The following is a 17,091-nucleotide window of genomic DNA, read 5'->3' as shown; positions in this document are numbered from 1 at the left end:
TGATGAAATTCGGATGATGCTTAAGAAAATATTTCCGCGAGAACTAAATTTTCTGTGGAGGGGGATTCCCGGCGTGGTTTTAAAAGCTACTACTACTAACTGCTAACAACTCACCGCAGCACTACGTCGCCTGAGGCTAACACAGCTACGCGCGCTTCTCCTCCATCCCAATCTATTCAAAGCCTCCCTCTTTACACCCTCCCAAGAAATTATTATTTCCTTTAAAACTTTCCTTACGAAAGCCTCTCACCGCATTTGCGGACGACCCGATTTTCGTTTTTCCCTAGACGGTTGATCGACAAGGACAATCTGTCATCCTTCATCCACAGAACGTGTTCTTGCCTTTTCATCCTTTCTCTCATTAGAGCCTTAGAAACCGGGATTAAGTTTTTTCAAAGAAAAATTTGACTGCCAACAGCTCTGTAGGGGGATCTTGAGGAGTGGCGCCACTCCTCTAAAAATTCTAAAAAATTCCCTCTAAAAAATTCTGTTGGTTTTAAAGTTTTAATGTTACTCCTTACTTTCAGTTGAAAATAACTTTTTGTTTTAATTAATACAGTAAGGAATTGATAATGAGATTCTCTGATTGGATGGTTTTACCAAGTAAAATAAAAAAACTGAATAAACTGAACTTTTGTGCTGGTTCCAACAAGCTCCAGGTTTTGACAAAACATTTTTATAAATGGGTCTGGTGTCAGTTAAAATTTCGCTGTTATTTTAATCTTATTGTGAATGGAGCTTGCTGAGCTGCGGAAGTACCGTCATATTCATACAATTTAAAAAATTCCTTCATCATTGAGGCGTCTGATTCCCACCCTTTGGCTTTTGTTGTCTTTGTTGAAACTTCGGACACCAATAAATCCTTTCATTTGTTAAAAAAAAAAACAAGATGAAAACTTCTCGCTTTCTTCTTCATGGGATTGCTGAAAACTAAATTTTAAAAACTGTGCCCAACCTTTGGTGCCAAAAGTTGTCGGACTAAAAGTGAAACATTCAAAAGTATTTCTCAGGAGACAATCAGGGCGCCAATTCACGAAAATGTTGAAGGGGGGGGGGGAGGAATATAACCATGTTCCGGCCATGGAGCCTTATGTGGGAAATTGTGTTGAAGTGTTTTTTTATGTTTATGAAATTTATTGTTAAATAAAGAACTCAGAACTCTAGGGTGACTTCGTTTTTTTTCATTGAAAATGTCAAAACAGGCATTTTTTAAATCTAGGGTAAGGGACAAAAAATATAGAAGTAAGTTTTCCCTGTCCCCCCCTCTCAATTGGCGTCGATGGAGACGAGTTGCTTGTTCTCTCTACTGCCAAGGCCTGGCACCTTGTAATTTTCTCTTTTTACTCGTGGAGTTACATATACATCTTAACGTCTAATGCTTCAACAAAGAGGAAAGAAATTGTTAATAGTCCTCTTTTTATGATGAAGGAATGCTAGAACTGATACCCCAATATGACGTACTTAAATAATGGTGGTAGCTGTTTTGAGATGGCCAATTCCTGATTTGGTGCGAAAATAAAGGCACTAAGTTTACTAACTTTCATCGCACCACATCGACATCCTCCCCCCGTCAACGAAGAATATTTGTTCTTAATTTTTCAGTCTTCCTTCTTTAAAGGTTGTTTGAATTTTTTTTTGCACAGTTGAATTTACTTTCTGGGCGCTCCTCGTTTATTGAGTGACATAGTCTGTATAATAAAGGAAGTAAAATTTACCTGCCTGAAAATTGTTGTGTTTCTTCATCAATAAAATATTTCCCTTTTATGCGTTTAGACATTACAGATGGAAAACTGTGAGTCATTTTTGCAGGGTGCGCACTGACTTACCAGCTGCTTCAACGATATTTAAATCTGATGACAAAAGTCACTACGAGGATCCATTAAACCATCAAGGGCGCACCAGAGCTGTTCCACATGAAGCAGGCAATTGGGCTACATTTGTTTTCATACCGTGTAAGACTCATTTTTAGTGTTTTCAAAACCTGTTTTAGGAATAATTTAAGTATGGTTTAATCTAGTTCTCGCTTTGCGTGTTTAGTTACAAATTTCGTCGTTTTAGTCGCTTAATCATTCCAAAGCGGGGATTAAAGAAGGGAGTGCTTCCTCACATTTAATTAAGCTGCGAATCAAATACACTTAAAAAGGCTACTGGAACTTTTAATTTTATTTACTAATGTTTTATTAGTAATAAATATACGTAACTTACGTAACAAATTTCTTTATTCGTATATTTTTATCACGTATATGAGGGAGTTCGCCCCCTCGTTAATACCTCGCTCCTTACACTATATGCCCACATCTGTTTTTAATTATCGGAGGTTGCTGCTGGAATAAATGCCTATAATTAACTTAATTTCTTTAAAAAGTCTATTGTGTTTTAAGGGAATGATTTGGAATGATGATCACATCATAAAACAACCATTTAGTGCAGATAAATGCTTTTGTTTAGCATTCAGTACAGCTTTCCCAGATTCGGGACAATTTTTTTTGGAAAATGGTGTTTCGGCGCATTTTTGCTGCTACCCTGGGTTCACGCAGCCGCATTCTATCGTAAAAACTGTCATCTTTGTGTTTTTCGTTAAAGTTTATCTGTTTCTTCATGCATTATCGTACTTCATGACGATTGAACGTTTGCGTTGAAATATTCCAACTGAGTCGCTAGAAAAATATATGTGAAAAATTAGGTAGAGAAGTCTACAGAATCCCGTATTTGTATTTATATATTAATTATATTTTATAATTTATTATTTAATAAATTGGCCTTGAGTCGAATGTACGAAAACAGTGTATTTAGACAGGAGAGTCTCCCCGATATGTTTAGAATTTTCGGTGACAAATTTAAGCAGTTGAAGAAGTCCAGCACTTATTCTGGGGGAGGTTTCAAAGCCGTCCCCCCACCTCACACACTAAAATCGTGTTATCCTTATTTTGTTGCATTTCCGTATAGTTAAATATTTTATGTCTTATTTGAGCCTTGTCTCCTCCAGATCCTACCTACGTGCCTAGAAAAAGTGGAATAACTTAGTATGAGCTTGAATTGCGATATAGCAAAGTATTTTTTTTTTATAAACGCTAATATAGAATTACAAAGGGCTCTTGAGTGAACAACTCAAAGATCTGACGAGTGGGTTAGAAACCACCCCAAAACCAGGACGAATCTCCTTTGACACATTGGTGTGAGTTGATACTCTATTTTATTTGAACGATCATTGTGAGCAATTTTTGTTTATGGACAGTTCAGGTATGGAGCTTTATGATATGGGGAACTCCACTACTGCTGTTTTTGAGCGAGGAGGTTTGAACTCAGGCAGTATTTCAATCACCAAGTGTCGTGAGAATATTCATGGGAGAAATATATTTTATTTCTGGAATAGTTTTACTAAATAGCAAACAATGAGGTGAAAGAAAGCCAACCATATTATGGGAAATGAGATTGCAACAATTTGCCTGAAGTTTCGTGGAGATTTTTTTTTTCCCCCGGAGGAATCAAAAACAGAAGACTAAACATATAGAATATCTAATGTGGTTTTTTGGGAGGGATCTCTTGGCGAGAACCTGCTCATTTATTGCCATTTTTTTCATATTATCTAGTATCTATTTAGATTATAAATCTATGGGCTGTAAAAGAGGCAAAAATACATATAGCACTATCAAAACTGAGCAATGTATCATAAAGAAGTCCAATAACCTCTTTGTCGGCTATTATTCAGCAATTCTACTTTTTCAGCTGTCGCGGGTTGCTAGTAATGAAACAAAGTATGCTGATGCAGGGATGTACGCAGGGGGGAGGAGGCTCAGATCCCGGATCTCGCGAAAATCCAATTTCTTTTTAATTTCTGGGTGCTTCTTAGGCACATTATCAAATATAATCTAATTTTTATTATTTCCCTGTCCCTTCAAATGTTTTTGGGTATGGGCCTGTGCCGAGGATACTATTTGAAGCAGAGTATGGAACGTTATCTAGGATCCTAGCATAAGAAAGGTTTTTAGTCACAAACATGACCTGGCCTTTCGAGTATTTCATTCGTAATTCATTACGCTTAATGTAAGTTTTAGCGCTGCCAATAGTTTGAAAGTCAAGTGTCTACGAGATAGCTCGTAGCTGAGCTATACTGGCCATGACGGATAGTATTCTATTAAGTTTACAATTTGATACTCTCAATTATAAGCAAATTCTAATGCTGTTTATGTCAAAGAGAATGTTTACATTTAGTAGAATTCAGTTTTACAAAAATACCAATCCACTTGCTTTTATTTTACTGGAGTATTATTTATTATATTACTAGAATGTGCGATTTTATATTTAACGTAATTAGCATCTTGGAAACACTGGTCGAAATGAGAAAATATAGATTAAGCCATATCATTGCCGAAGTCGAACCTGTTAAGGACAGGGTTACAAACGGTCAGAAAAATTCAAACGCTGGACGAATTATCCAAAATCGATTCATACAGAAGGGGTTCTGAATTATGTGCTTAAATACGTCCTATTCCCACAGAATTGCTCCGTGAAGACTTACTTACTGCTTAAACAGGAGCTTTCCAAGAGAATGAAAAAGAGTTTATCTGTCTTAAAATTCCTTCAAGTAATTTGAACAAGGATTGCTGGTTACTGAAATATTGCTCGTATCCACAACGGATCAGATTCTGTCGACAATCAAAGGATCATGTCCATATTGAAGATTCTGCTAAAAAATGTCAATTGATTGACTAGTAGATCTAGTCTTGGAATTAAGGTGGCCTCTTCAGCATCATTACTGATCACCAAGCAATCAGAATTTTGAAAATCGTAGGCTTCATCCACAACGGATCAGATTCTGTCGACAGTCAAAGGACCATGTCCATATTGAAGCTTCTGCTGAAAAATGTCAATCAATTGACTAGTAAGTCCAGCCTTGGAATTAAGGTGGTCTCTTCAGCATCGTTTCTGATCACCAAGCAATCAGAATTTTGAACATGGTAGGCCTCTGCTGGAGCGCTCATCTCTAGGTATTTTGTCTCCGATCACATCAGTTTCTGTAGTAACAGCTCTAGACTGCTGTATAGTAAATGTAGGCATAATACTAGGTCAGTGCGTGAGAGCTTAATTTTTTTTTTTTTTAGTTCATACTCTTGCTTTAAGGGCAGAAGAACTTCTTGCCAAATATGCTGATTTGATCGCGCTATCTTGATTACTGAAAATCATTTGGTCTCAGAAATGATTAAAGTGAGTCTCACTACCCGCTAATGATAAAAAACGAGCATTTAGTGGAGTCCAATAAATCGGTAAATACCAATTTTGCAACGTCTAGCTTGGACCATTTCAGCTTATCTGAGAGGTATTGTCATTGGCGATAGCGAAGAATATCTGGGCTGAAGACAAATGAGAAACCCTTGTTGACATTAAAACTTTACAAAAGTACGATTTCGTCATCAACGTAATTTTGATTATTCTGAGTTTACGATTTTATTGCTGTATTCTTTTATTTATTTTTTTTTTATACAGATGATGTTATTGTAATTAAGTTATAAGTTCTGTTGCCGTACATGTACATGATTTTTTTCTTAAGTTATTACGTTTCATTGAAGACCTGGAATAATTGAGAGTTGACTATAAATATAAACGCTAGCCATTGAGTCGGCTCTTTGCTTGACTTCCCTCCACTCTTCTTGGCACTCGGTCCTTGCCGTTGAACCTCGCTTTTCTTGCAAAATACACGTAATGGACAGGGGCGAGGGTATAAATATCCCTCATGCCGAATATCTACTATTAGAGTACACGTACATAGAGTATCAATTGAGTCTTTTTCTCCTGAAATTGAAGCTTGCACGGCCCGTGAATTATCTCTATAGTAGTGTAATTGTTTTTCAAGGAAGAACGAATATTAGTAAAGCAGTTTTTTATACAAACCAGAATGGTCTTTTTCAGTTTCAGGATTAGTGTACAGGGTGAAAGGACCCTCATAGATATATCGTATTTTTTCATGTTACGGTTGGCAGCACGAACCTTTGCCCCTCAGGTTTATAGTGCTTTTATTGGAATTGCTTTAGTCGGTTGTCAGCCCGAGCAAGGAGCAAGCGGAGGGAGGTGAAAAAAGCTAGGAGCTGCTGCAGTTTAGTGGTTACGATGCTCTCCTTCACGAATTCGGGGTCACGTTCGGAACACGAACTTGTTAAAAATTTACTACTAAACGATAATTACAACTGATTAACCTAATGCTATTGTTTTTTCTCTTTTTTTCCCTTGCTCATTTTTCTAATTCTGACAATCCAATCACTTTCTAGAATCAAATTTATTTCTGTATTTTCATCGGAACGTTTGTTTGTGTGAACTAACCGTAAACCATATTATGTGTGTGAGAGAGAGGAGTGACTCAGACAGCTTGTTTAATTCCTTTTTCCTATCTTAAGACAGCGGAGACGAACTGACCGAAATGTGGGAACATTTTTCTGCTCAGTATCCAAATTATCAAATACAAAATATAGAAGAACCACATTTGAGTCTTACGAGAACCATTTTTCTCCGCCACCACTGGATAGAAGATTTTGTTAAAGGAGTCGCAAGCACAGCGCAACATGTTCCAAGGTAATTTTATAGACTTATTCCATGAACCCAGTCACCGTTCCTTTGGGTTTTATTCACATTTTTGGAAGAAGCATATTTTAATGTTGGATTGAACTTTTTTGACCGTCTCAGATCCCCCCCCCCCTTTACTTTATAGACTTATCCCATGAACCCAGTCACTGTTCCTTAGGATTTTATTCACATTTTTGGAAGAAGCATATTTTAATGTTGGATTGAACTTTTTTGACCGTCTCAGATCCCACCCCCCCTTTACTTTATAGACTTATCCCATGAACCCAGTCACCGTTCCTTTGGGTTTTATTCACATTTTTGGAAGAAGCATATTTTAATGTTGGATTGAACTTTTATTGACCGTCTCAGATCCCCCCCCCCCCCTTTACTTTATAGACTTATCCCATGAACCCAGTCACTGTTCCTTAGGATTTTATTCACATTTTTGGAAGAAGCATATTTTAATGCTGGATTGAACTTTATTGACCGTCTCAGAATCCCCCCCCCCTTTACTTTATAGACTTACTCCATGAACCCAGTCACCGTTCCTTAGGATATTATTCATATTTTTGGAAGAAGCATATTTTAATGCTGGATTGAACTTTTTTAAGCGTCTCAGAATCTCCCCCTCCCCTCTCATCACAGTTGTGGATTCATTGTCGCTCCTAATTTACTACTAACTAAGTTGGAGTGGCTACAAATTCGTAGTTTTATGTCGGTAAACATAAGAAAATTTCAATACCCATACCAAATTTTCGCATATAGTGTTTGGGGTTTTCTACATACCTTAACAATTTTATCTCCAAATAAGTATTTATTTCTTGTGTAGATACTTGGAAATTTCAAATTCAAAATAGACCCAAAATTTAGGAGTTGCGGTAGTACTTTAAACATCAGAGGTACAGGAGTAAAATCTTCGAATGTCAAGTGAGCCAAAGGATAAAAATACTGGAAACCTTACAGTTGGGGCGAGTGTCGTGACCTTTTTTTGTATTATTTCTCTGAGTTTGTGTAGATATATTGATATTTTCGCCTCAAAATACACCAAAAACTTAAGAGTTAGAATTATACCTCCCGTAAGTTTAGCCGTAACTCCTACTGCCAAATAAGTCAGGGTGAAAACATACTAACATTTAAATAGTCGAGGTTGGCATCGTGAATTTTGACACTTCGGATTCAAAATCGACCCAAGAATGTACTAGTCAGAGTGGTGCCTTCTAAAACCAAATAGCTTGGGGTTGTATATTTAAATGCACAATGAATCGGAATAAAAATATTAACTTTTTTTAATCGGTGTTAAATTCGTGACTTTGCTGACTATGTAGCTATGATTTCGTGCAGATAACTCGAAAGTATTGACTTGAAATGGACCAAGAGTTTTAGGGATTGAAATCTAACTCTCCAAAATAAGTGGAGTCAGTCTTTGAATACTAGAGGAACTGGAGTAAAAGCTACTTAAATTCTACTTCAAACTTAAGCTACTTAAAGCTACTTCAGGGATTGAAATCCAATTCTGCAAAATAAGAGGAGACAGTCTTTCAACAGTAGAGGAACTGGAGTAAAAGCTACTGAAATTCTACTTCAAACTTAAGCTACTTCAGGCTACTTAAGCTACTTAAAGCTACTTCAGGGATTGAAATCCAATTCTGCAAAATAAGAGGAGACAGTCTTTCAATAGTAGAGGAACTGGAGTAAAAGCTACTTAAATTCTACTTCCAAACTTAAGCTACTTCAGGGATTGAAATCCAATTCTCCAAAATAAGAGGAGACAGTCTTTGAATACTAGAGGAACTGGAGTAAAAGTTACTTAAATTCTAGGAGCTGCAAATTTACGCACTCTGTAGCTCTAATTTTAGTACTAATTTAGTAATGAATTTATCTGTACTTGTCATTTTTAATATACACTTATAATGACCCTTTAGCTGTAAAATAGATTGCCTTAAATTAGTCTGAACTCTAGACATTTCAATATACAACATGGACTTTTAGCAGTAAAATGAGTTATTGGACTCAGTATGAGCCTTTGGTCACAAACTTACGCACTCCATAGCTCTAATTTTAGCTGAGTTTAATTGGAGTAAACGAATGACGAATCAAATTATTTATCTAATCATATCATTTTGTGATATCTATATATATAAAAATAAGTTGTTTGTTTGTGTGTCTGTCTGTCTGTCCGTATATGACGTCTGAATTATTTCATCATATACCAATTCAAAAACGCATGTATTCAAGCCGAAAATAGCTGAGTTGGTAAAGCGTTATGTTCCAGGTTCTAGGTCCGAGAGGTTCCAGGTTCGAACCTCGGCTTTAGCATTAATACAAAAGAAGAAAAAAAAACTAAAAAAGGTAAAAACTACAAAAAAACTAAAAAGAAAATACTAAAAAAACTAAAAAAAAAACTAAAAATTAAAAAAAGGTAAAAACTACAAAAAAAAAACAACTAAAAACTGAAAAAGAAAAAAAAAACTAAAAAAACGAAAAAACTGAAAAATAAAGGAGAAAAAGAGAACTAAAAAAATAAAAATAAAAAAAAAACTGAAAAATAAAAGAGAAAAAGAAAACTAAAAAAAAAGGTAAATGTATTCAAGCTGAAGTAGCTGAGTTGGTAAAGCGTTATGTTCCAGGTTCTAGGTCCGAGAGGTTCCAGGTTCGAACCTTGGCTTTAGCATTAATACAAAAGAAGAAAAAAACTAAAAAAGGTAAAAACTACAAAAAAACTAAAAAGAAAATACTAAAAAAACTGAAAAAGCTAAAAAACTACAATAAAAAAAACAAAAAAGCTAAGAAACAAAATTTATTTCATCATATACCAATTCAAAAACGAATGTATATACAGACCGGGACACAGGGAATATAAATGACGACCGGGACACTCAAAGAGGAAGTACAGACTGGGACACCGGGACACAAATGACGACTGGGACGTGTGTGTCGACTGACGTCATGTTTGTCGACTATAAATGACGACTGGGACACAGGGATACAACTACAACGGGGACGCCGGGGGAAACAGGGAGGATATATAAATGACGATGGGGACACAGGGAATGTTTGATTAGCAATCACCATCAACAAAGCTCAAGGGTAGTCATTAGAATAATGAGGTATAGATCTGAATACGGATTGTTTTTCCCATGGACAATTATATGTTGCATCTTCAAGAGTCGGTAAACCTGACAATCTATTTATATGTACAGACAATGGGACAGCGAAGAATGTTGTATATTCGCAAGTTTTACCTAGTTAAAAACATATATATATATATCTATCTCTATTCACAGGTGGGACACAGGGACACAACTACAATGGCGCGTAACGACTTACGCGCGTGGGGGGGGGGGGGGGGGGGGACCAACTAGGTGTTGGGTTGGCGCGAAGCGCCACCCCAACAGCTAGTTTATTATGATTACTACTACTACTACTAATAACTCACTGCAGCACCAAGCCGCCTGAGGCCAACACAGCTACGCACGCTCCTCCTCCAACCTAATCTATTTAAAGCCTCCCTCTTTACACCCTCCCAGGAAGTTCCCATTTCCTTTAAATCTTTATTTATGACATCCTCCCAACCCAGACAAGGACGACCTGCTTCCCGTGTAGCCCCAGACGGTTGGCCAAAAAGGACAATCTTCGGTAGTCTGTCATCCTTCATCCGTAGAACGTGGCCTAGCCATCTCAACCTTTCTTTAATTATAGCCCCAGAAAGCGGGATTGAACCACACTTTTCGTACAACCTACTGTTTGAAATACGGTCAGTCAGCCGGGTGCCCAGAGCAATCCGTAGGCAATTTCTCTGGAAAACATCTAGTAAATTTTCATCCGCTTTTCGCAGCTCCCGTGCTTCAGAGCCATATTTGACCACTGTCATCACTGTAGCTTCCAATATTCTAATCTTGGTTTGTAGACTTATCTTTCTATTCTTTCAAACTTTTTTTTAACTGTGAAATAACACCCTGAGCTTTAGCTATTCTACTTTTAACATCTTCACTGCTCCCACCATCTTTACTAATAATACTACCAAGGTAACTGAAGCTCCCAACCTGATCAATCTTTTCGTTACCTAATGTCACCTGTTCATCTTCACTTATTCCTAGCCTTAGTGACTTAGTCTTCTTAACATTAATTTTCAAGCCTATTTTAGCACCCTGAACTCGTAAAACCTCTAAAAATTCATTCATTTTGCTCACACTTTCATCTAATATGCTTAAATCATCAGCATAATCTAAGTCCAGGAGCGTTCTTCCTCCCCATTTGATTCCATGGTCTCCAATTGCCTTTCCTGTGCTCCTTAAGACGAGGTCCATCAAAATGATCCATATAAAGGGGGATAGAACACAACCCCCTGATTATATTATGATTGATTATGATTATATTGTATGTATACTTATACTTGCATTGTTTATAGTTATATAATGATCATATTCTATATAATGATACTGCACCTATTATTGGGGTATTTGAATACTTTGGAGCATTCATTGTGTGGCCTTACTTATCTCGTCCTTGAAGGCAAGTTTTTGAAATCTTTCAACCGTTCTAATTGAAGTTCATGTCTTGGAATTTTGGCCATGCTCTTTTACAAGACGAAGACAGGTCTCAATACCCCGGTTTAAGGACTGATTGATTTAGCATCCTAGTTATTTGTATAGCCAATAATTAGCTATATATTTTTTAATATGAATAAAGGGCTTCATAAAGTGAGCACCTTGAGCTTCTCGTCAGTTTCTTTTGGGCTTCTGATCAGGGGATTAATTTACTATGGGGTACGAGGGGGGGGACTGCCCCCTCCAAACCAAGGTTTGCCTCCCACCCATACCTAAGTTCCCCCCCCACAGTTGAAATTTAGCTTCGGCAAAAAATCTTGTCAAAATTAAGATAAGCCTGCATAATTCAAGTATCCAGAGAAACAGGTCAGTTTTCGCCCTAATTTTCACTTGATTCGAGAAAACTGTCTCCAAATTTGCCCCCCCTCCCTCTAGGAGTTTGACGAAATTACGCCACTGCTTCTGGTATACTAGGCAAAAATCCTACAATTTCTCTTTCTTCTTTTAGATTTATTTTCTACAGTAATTTGTTTCTCAAATATTGATAATCACCCTTTAATTAACACAAGTTAGCATGACACTGCAAATAATATTTTCGTTTCTTTATGAGCTTGTAAGCAGTCATGGGTTGATTAATTTTATTTCTCAAGGTTCAAGTTGAGGCTAGCCAATTTTGAGACGTACACAAATGAGGAGAAAACGCGTACCTTCATAGCAGCAAAAGTGGAGCCCATTGATAACTTAATTCTTCTTGTCAAGAAATTGGATGGTCTTTTAAATGAGTACGGCCTTCAAGAATACTACAAGGTAGAAACATTTTGAGAATTTTGCGAAAAGTGAAAAAAAGAAAACTCACATTATTTGAAAAATACTGGAAGTTATGGGACAAATTATAGTAGTTTTTAGTGTTCTTTTTTTCAAAATTTGAATTGGTACTTCTTGCATATTATAGTTGCAGCAGTTGCTACAATTAGTAAAAAGTTCAATTAGTTGCTACGGCCTTCAAGAATATTACAAGGTAGAAATATTTTGAGAATTTTGCGAACAGTAAAAAAAGGAACATGCACATTATTTCAAAAATTGAATTGGTACTTTTTTTGCATATTGTAGTTGCAGCAGTTGCCACAATTAGTAAAAAGTCATCGTATAGTAACTGGAAATTCGGAAACCCGTTATTAAAAAATTTTGGCTATGGACCTGTTACCGGCTGGCTACTTTTTCAGAGGAATACCTTATTGTTATTTTTCATCCCAAGTTGTTGATAATTTTTATTAGTTTTCGGCCTTCTATCAGAGCTCTCAGTATTTGATCAATGAGTACATAAAAACTATAAGACGGTATTGGAAGAAGAAGAAGATACAAGATACGATTAGAAGAAAGTTTATATAGCAATTAAAGAGGTTTTCTAAATTACGACTGCGTGTAATTTACATCGATACGTCTTTCTTGAATTTTATTAGACTAAATCAAATTGTCTTTGTTTAAGTTCAAAACCATGTTCTTTGTTACCAGTAACTGGTTTACTATCTAATTTTTTTTATTTGGTTTAATCAATATCATTATCTAAGGCATTTCAATTTACAGAAATTAATTATAGGGTTTTAATTTTTTAACTTTTATGGATGAATTGCTTGCACATCGTACTCTCCCTCTTACAGAGAATACATTTGCTGGGGGCACCCCACCCTCTTTTATTTAGGATAATTATGAATATAATAATAAAGACAAATTAGATAAGAAAAATTATTTCAAGTAAAAGTAAAACATGTCAGTACATTTTTATAGTGCTTTTACAACATTATTCTGCAATTAGCCATGGCTTAGCAATAGTTAAGCTACAAATAAGGAAAATTATCCATGACTGAGCCACTAATAGAATAAGGAAACATGAAATTTGACATGGCTCTGACAAATACTCCAATGTATAGTATAGGAAGATCAGGACAAGAATATTATGAGGCAAGAAAACTGTGAGGATGTGATTTTAGCGCCAATTCATGGAGTTTGAACTTAATAATAAAAAAATGAACATGTTTCAAGGTAGATCGTTGGGTAAAAACATTACAAAAAATTCTTGGAATTAAAATTGAGAAAAGGCTAAGAATGTCAGAATATCAAAAAATACTGCATTGAGTTGCAAAATAAAAATAATTCAAGAATATAAAGAGCAAGAATAGCGTGCTTAGGTACCATGGTTATTATCACATATCATTATCCTTATTAAGGAAATTGCCAATTCCTTAATATACTTATTTTGGATAATGTCTTTGTTATTGACGGTTCAAAAGATCATTTGACGTTTAGTTAAAAATTCCGTGTGACGTTCTCATCACTTAAGAAAATTTTCAAAAATCCAGCTTTAAATGTCGAGTTGCAGATGTGTATGCAAAGGTTTCGAGGTGTTACCATCGCTTTTTATGAGAATTAAATAAAAAAAAGAGAATTAAATTTAAAAAACAGAGAAAAAAAGAGAATTAAATAAAAAAAAATAAAAATAACTGAAAGTAAGGGGCGACGTTAAAAATTAAAACGAACGGAAATTACTCCGCATATGAAAGGGGCTTTTCCCTCCTCAACGCCCCGCTCTTTACGCTAAAAATACTACTTACAAAAAATACTGCATTGTAAGTTGCAAAATAAAATAATACAAGAATATAAAGAATAGTGTGCTTATTATTATCACATATTATTTTTGGTTTGAAGTTTTCGGAGGAAACATTTCAGGTAAATTCCGAGGTAAATCTTTTCGGAATTTATAAAACTAAAATTTGGAAAATGCAAATTTATGAAGCACTACAAAGTAAATTAAAAGGTAAAAAATGTTGTATTAAAAAAGCGGTTGACAAGCTGAGGTTTTTAGTCAAAACTCATTTTTGCATTGTAATCTTTTAAACATCGAGATGTGAAAAACCTTAGCTTGAGATTGGCTTATATACAATGGTGAGTCACCCTTGGTTGATTTAGCTTTTCTGAGTTGACTTGACATGAATTTCTGACATGTTGGTTTCCCTGTGCTGAGTTGCCTCAGTTCCTCTTTGTTCAGTTGACTGAGTTGAGTTGTTGAGCAAAGAAATTATAAATTTATTGACTAATAGTGTGGTCAGTTAACTGGGTTGAGTTTACCCCTTCTTAGATCTATAATTAATACCGAGTTACTGTTGCTCAGGATGGGGATGCAGTTCATAATTTTTATATGCTCAAGTGCTGATACACCAAAAGTATTTGTTGGTTCTGCAATTTTTTAGGGGGGTTTGACTACCATGCTGCCAGGTATGGAAAAAGTTCCAAAAATGCCAGTAGCCGAATTCGGCACAATTCCAAAAGCTGCCGACACTTTAGCAGCTCAACTTGTGTTTTGACAGATTTTCTTTGAGCAAAAAGTATTTTTATTTGTAAAAATGGTATTTTCAGACAAAAGCTGCCAACAAATTTGAAAACTGCCAAGTAGTATTGCTACTTTGCTACCCCCCTTTTTGTACGGCTGGATGCTCCGTTTTCCCTATTCCGTCACCCACGGAATTAGTATGTGATGTTTATTTTCTATTTACTGTTGTTTCGTCTGTTTAGATTTAAACTTCTCAATTTTCAGGATCCTTCATTTCATATTAGTTTTGCTTGGTGCCTTGGAGATCACTCAGAAGGAATTCGGTCCGGCTTTAAATCCAAATTTTCAGCAGAACCTTTACTTACTGAAGTTTTAAACGTTCAAGAGCTGGTTTGTAAATGTGCCCATAAAGTGTATAAATTAAGCCTATGTGACCGTTAGATTTTTAATTATTGTTTTACTATTGATACAAAAAAATGTGCTATGTATGTTTTTGTTCGTGTTATTTCGCAGTTAATCATCCCGTGTTTAATCCCTCTTTCTTGATAAGGGGGGAAGGGGAGGGTTGCTTCTTGCATCTTTACTTTTAACCACAGTAGAAGTATATATATATATATATATATATATATATATATATATATATATATATATATTTTAGCCTCGTCACACAGAACTGATGCCCGCAGAAAGCCGTTCCTTCGTAAATTGTATAGTGCTCTCTTATCAGTGGCGAGCGTGGGAGCGTTTTTGATCCAATGTCGGTATGGCGTTTTTGATCCACTATCGCGTCACAAGCTCCAGATATGGGTCTAGATCAAAATTCTAAGCCAGACATTGCTTTAATTATTCATGGAAACTATCGGCGGGACTTGATTGTCAAATTGTGTGTCACATTTTGGAAGTGATGCACTGCATAAATATTGAGTGAAAAACCTTGATGGTCAAGAGTAGGGTCGGAGGGTTCGTACCCCATTTGCCTACCCGGTCTATAGTACCATTACGTTGAACCAAGAGGATTATTTTTTTAGGATAATGTTTCATACATTTTTTAGCATCTTAACGAAAATTCACAGCTAACGATTTCACAAAAAATTGCGTTACGCGAGATGAAAAAAAAAACCAGCTAACATTGTTAAGGAATTCCTCTAAGAGATCTAGCCATCGATAAAAAATTTAAAGCGCAATATTCAAAACCAATAATGCAGCAAAGCAGGATGACTAGTTTTTACACTAAAAACACCAAAGGAGAATCCATAACAGGTAGTATTTCTTACCGTTAAAAATTCGTCTGTTGTTTCCCTACAAATCTCTTCAGGGATAAGCTACCTAACCCAATTGTTTCCCCACCTTTCCGAATTTTCAATCAATCCAGTCTAATTAATCCATCCAACAAAAATCGTTAGCTAGCACGGTTATTTAACAATTGGATAGTGGAAAACAGCCTTTAAGATAAACAATTTTCCTAATATCCAATATACCTTTATCCTAATATCCAAGATGCTTGTAGATACTTTTAAATAATATTCCAAGCTCAGGACTAAAATACTAAGATCTTAAGGAAACATTCTGTTGCAAAGGAATTGGCTAACGAAAGTAATATAGCTACACTTACGAAGCGAACATCCTAAGGCACTGATGAAAACGCTCTTCTGATGAAGAAAACGGTTGAACAACCAACATATATATCTGTTAAGAAGAGGGTGAACTGGGTTAAAAAATCAAGGGCCTTTCAACACCTGATTTAATACCATTGTCCGATAAATAAAATCGAAATTTAGAAAATTCCAAACAGGAGAGTTGTGACTATACTGCCAAAATCGTACAGATCAAAGAGAGTAAAGAGAAAAAAAAATGATGAAATATATTAAAAAAGTTACAGATATTTTGTCAGATACTCACATTTATGAGCCTATAGATTAAGATCCCACAAATACGTTCACCCGAGAAATTCGTAAAGAGCTACGTTTTGAGAACTCAGTGACTCATTACTCCAAAAAAGGTTTATAATATATTTTATTCTAAAAGATTGCTCTGCTCCTATACTCCTACAAAGCCTGCTTCTTCAGCGCTTAATTAGTATTAATGTGATAATAATTTCCCCTAAACTGTTCACCCAACAACTATCCTGCCGTCTTCATTACTCACAAAATTAGTAGTCGGTATCCCTGTATTTAAGTAACCTACGTTTTAATTTCTTGGTTGCAAAATTGGTCACTTTTTGATACCTTTTTATACGTGGTTGATATTTGCTACAGTTTTATATGGGGCGATAAAATTCCTTTTTTAAATATATTCTTATTATTACTAATTAATACTAATTATTATCACTATAACTTGATTTCTCAGAAGGCTCAAAATCGCTACTGTTTTCACCATCCTCGCCAAAAAGTAATATAGCTCCTGGTCTATGCTACACTTACGAAACAAACATCTTAAGGCACTAAGGAAAACGCTCTTCTGATGAAGAAAACGGTTGAACAACCAACATATACTGTTAAGAAGTGGATGGACTGGATTCAAAAATCAGGGGTCTTTCAACACCAGATTTAATACCATTGTCCGATAAATAAAATCCAAATTTAGTAAATTCCAAACAGGAAAATTGTGACTATACTGCCAAAATCGTACAGATCAAAGAGAGTAAAAAAAAAATGATAAAATTCC

The 17,091-nt window shown here is 35.7% G+C and overlaps 2 protein-coding genes across 2 annotated transcripts in view; both read left to right on the top strand.

The window, feature by feature from the left end:
• LOC136034372 (U4/U6.U5 tri-snRNP-associated protein 1-like) overlaps positions 1-1,952 on the top strand; it is a 37,838-nt gene extending 35,886 nt beyond the window's left edge. Inside the window, exon 3 of the transcript XR_010619168.1 lies at positions 1,810-1,952. The gene's annotated coding sequence lies outside the window, so the exon portion shown is untranslated. The remainder of the gene's footprint in view (positions 1-1,809) is intronic.
• Positions 1,811-14,915, top strand: LOC136034373 (U6 snRNA phosphodiesterase 1-like). The gene is made up of 4 exons (XM_065715516.1): positions 1,811-1,952; positions 6,394-6,564; positions 11,753-11,909; positions 14,692-14,915. The coding sequence occupies exons 2-4, from the start codon at positions 6,413-6,415 to the stop codon at positions 14,866-14,868; spliced, it is 486 nt and encodes a 161-aa protein (XP_065571588.1). The 5' UTR covers positions 1,811-1,952; positions 6,394-6,412; the 3' UTR covers positions 14,869-14,915.
• The last annotated feature ends 2,176 nt before the right edge of the window (positions 14,916-17,091 follow it).

Source organism: Artemia franciscana, chromosome 13, assembly GCF_032884065.1.
Source record: "Artemia franciscana chromosome 13, ASM3288406v1, whole genome shotgun sequence".
NCBI classification, from domain to species: domain Eukaryota; kingdom Metazoa; phylum Arthropoda; class Branchiopoda; order Anostraca; family Artemiidae; genus Artemia; species Artemia franciscana.
This window is presented reverse-complemented; position numbering and strand designations above follow the sequence as displayed.

Excerpts from the sequence above, each read along its gene's own strand:
- LOC136034373 (XM_065715516.1), top strand. The coding sequence starts at position 6,413 with ATGTGGGAACATTTTTCTGCTCAGTATCCAAATTATCAAATACAAAAT. Across the intron at positions 6,565-11,752 it reads ACAGCGCAACATGTTCCAAG|GTTCAAGTTGAGGCTAGCCA; the intron begins GTAATTTTATAG and ends TTATTTCTCAAG. Across the intron at positions 11,910-14,691 it reads GCCTTCAAGAATACTACAAG|GATCCTTCATTTCATATTAG; the intron begins GTAGAAACATTT and ends CTCAATTTTCAG.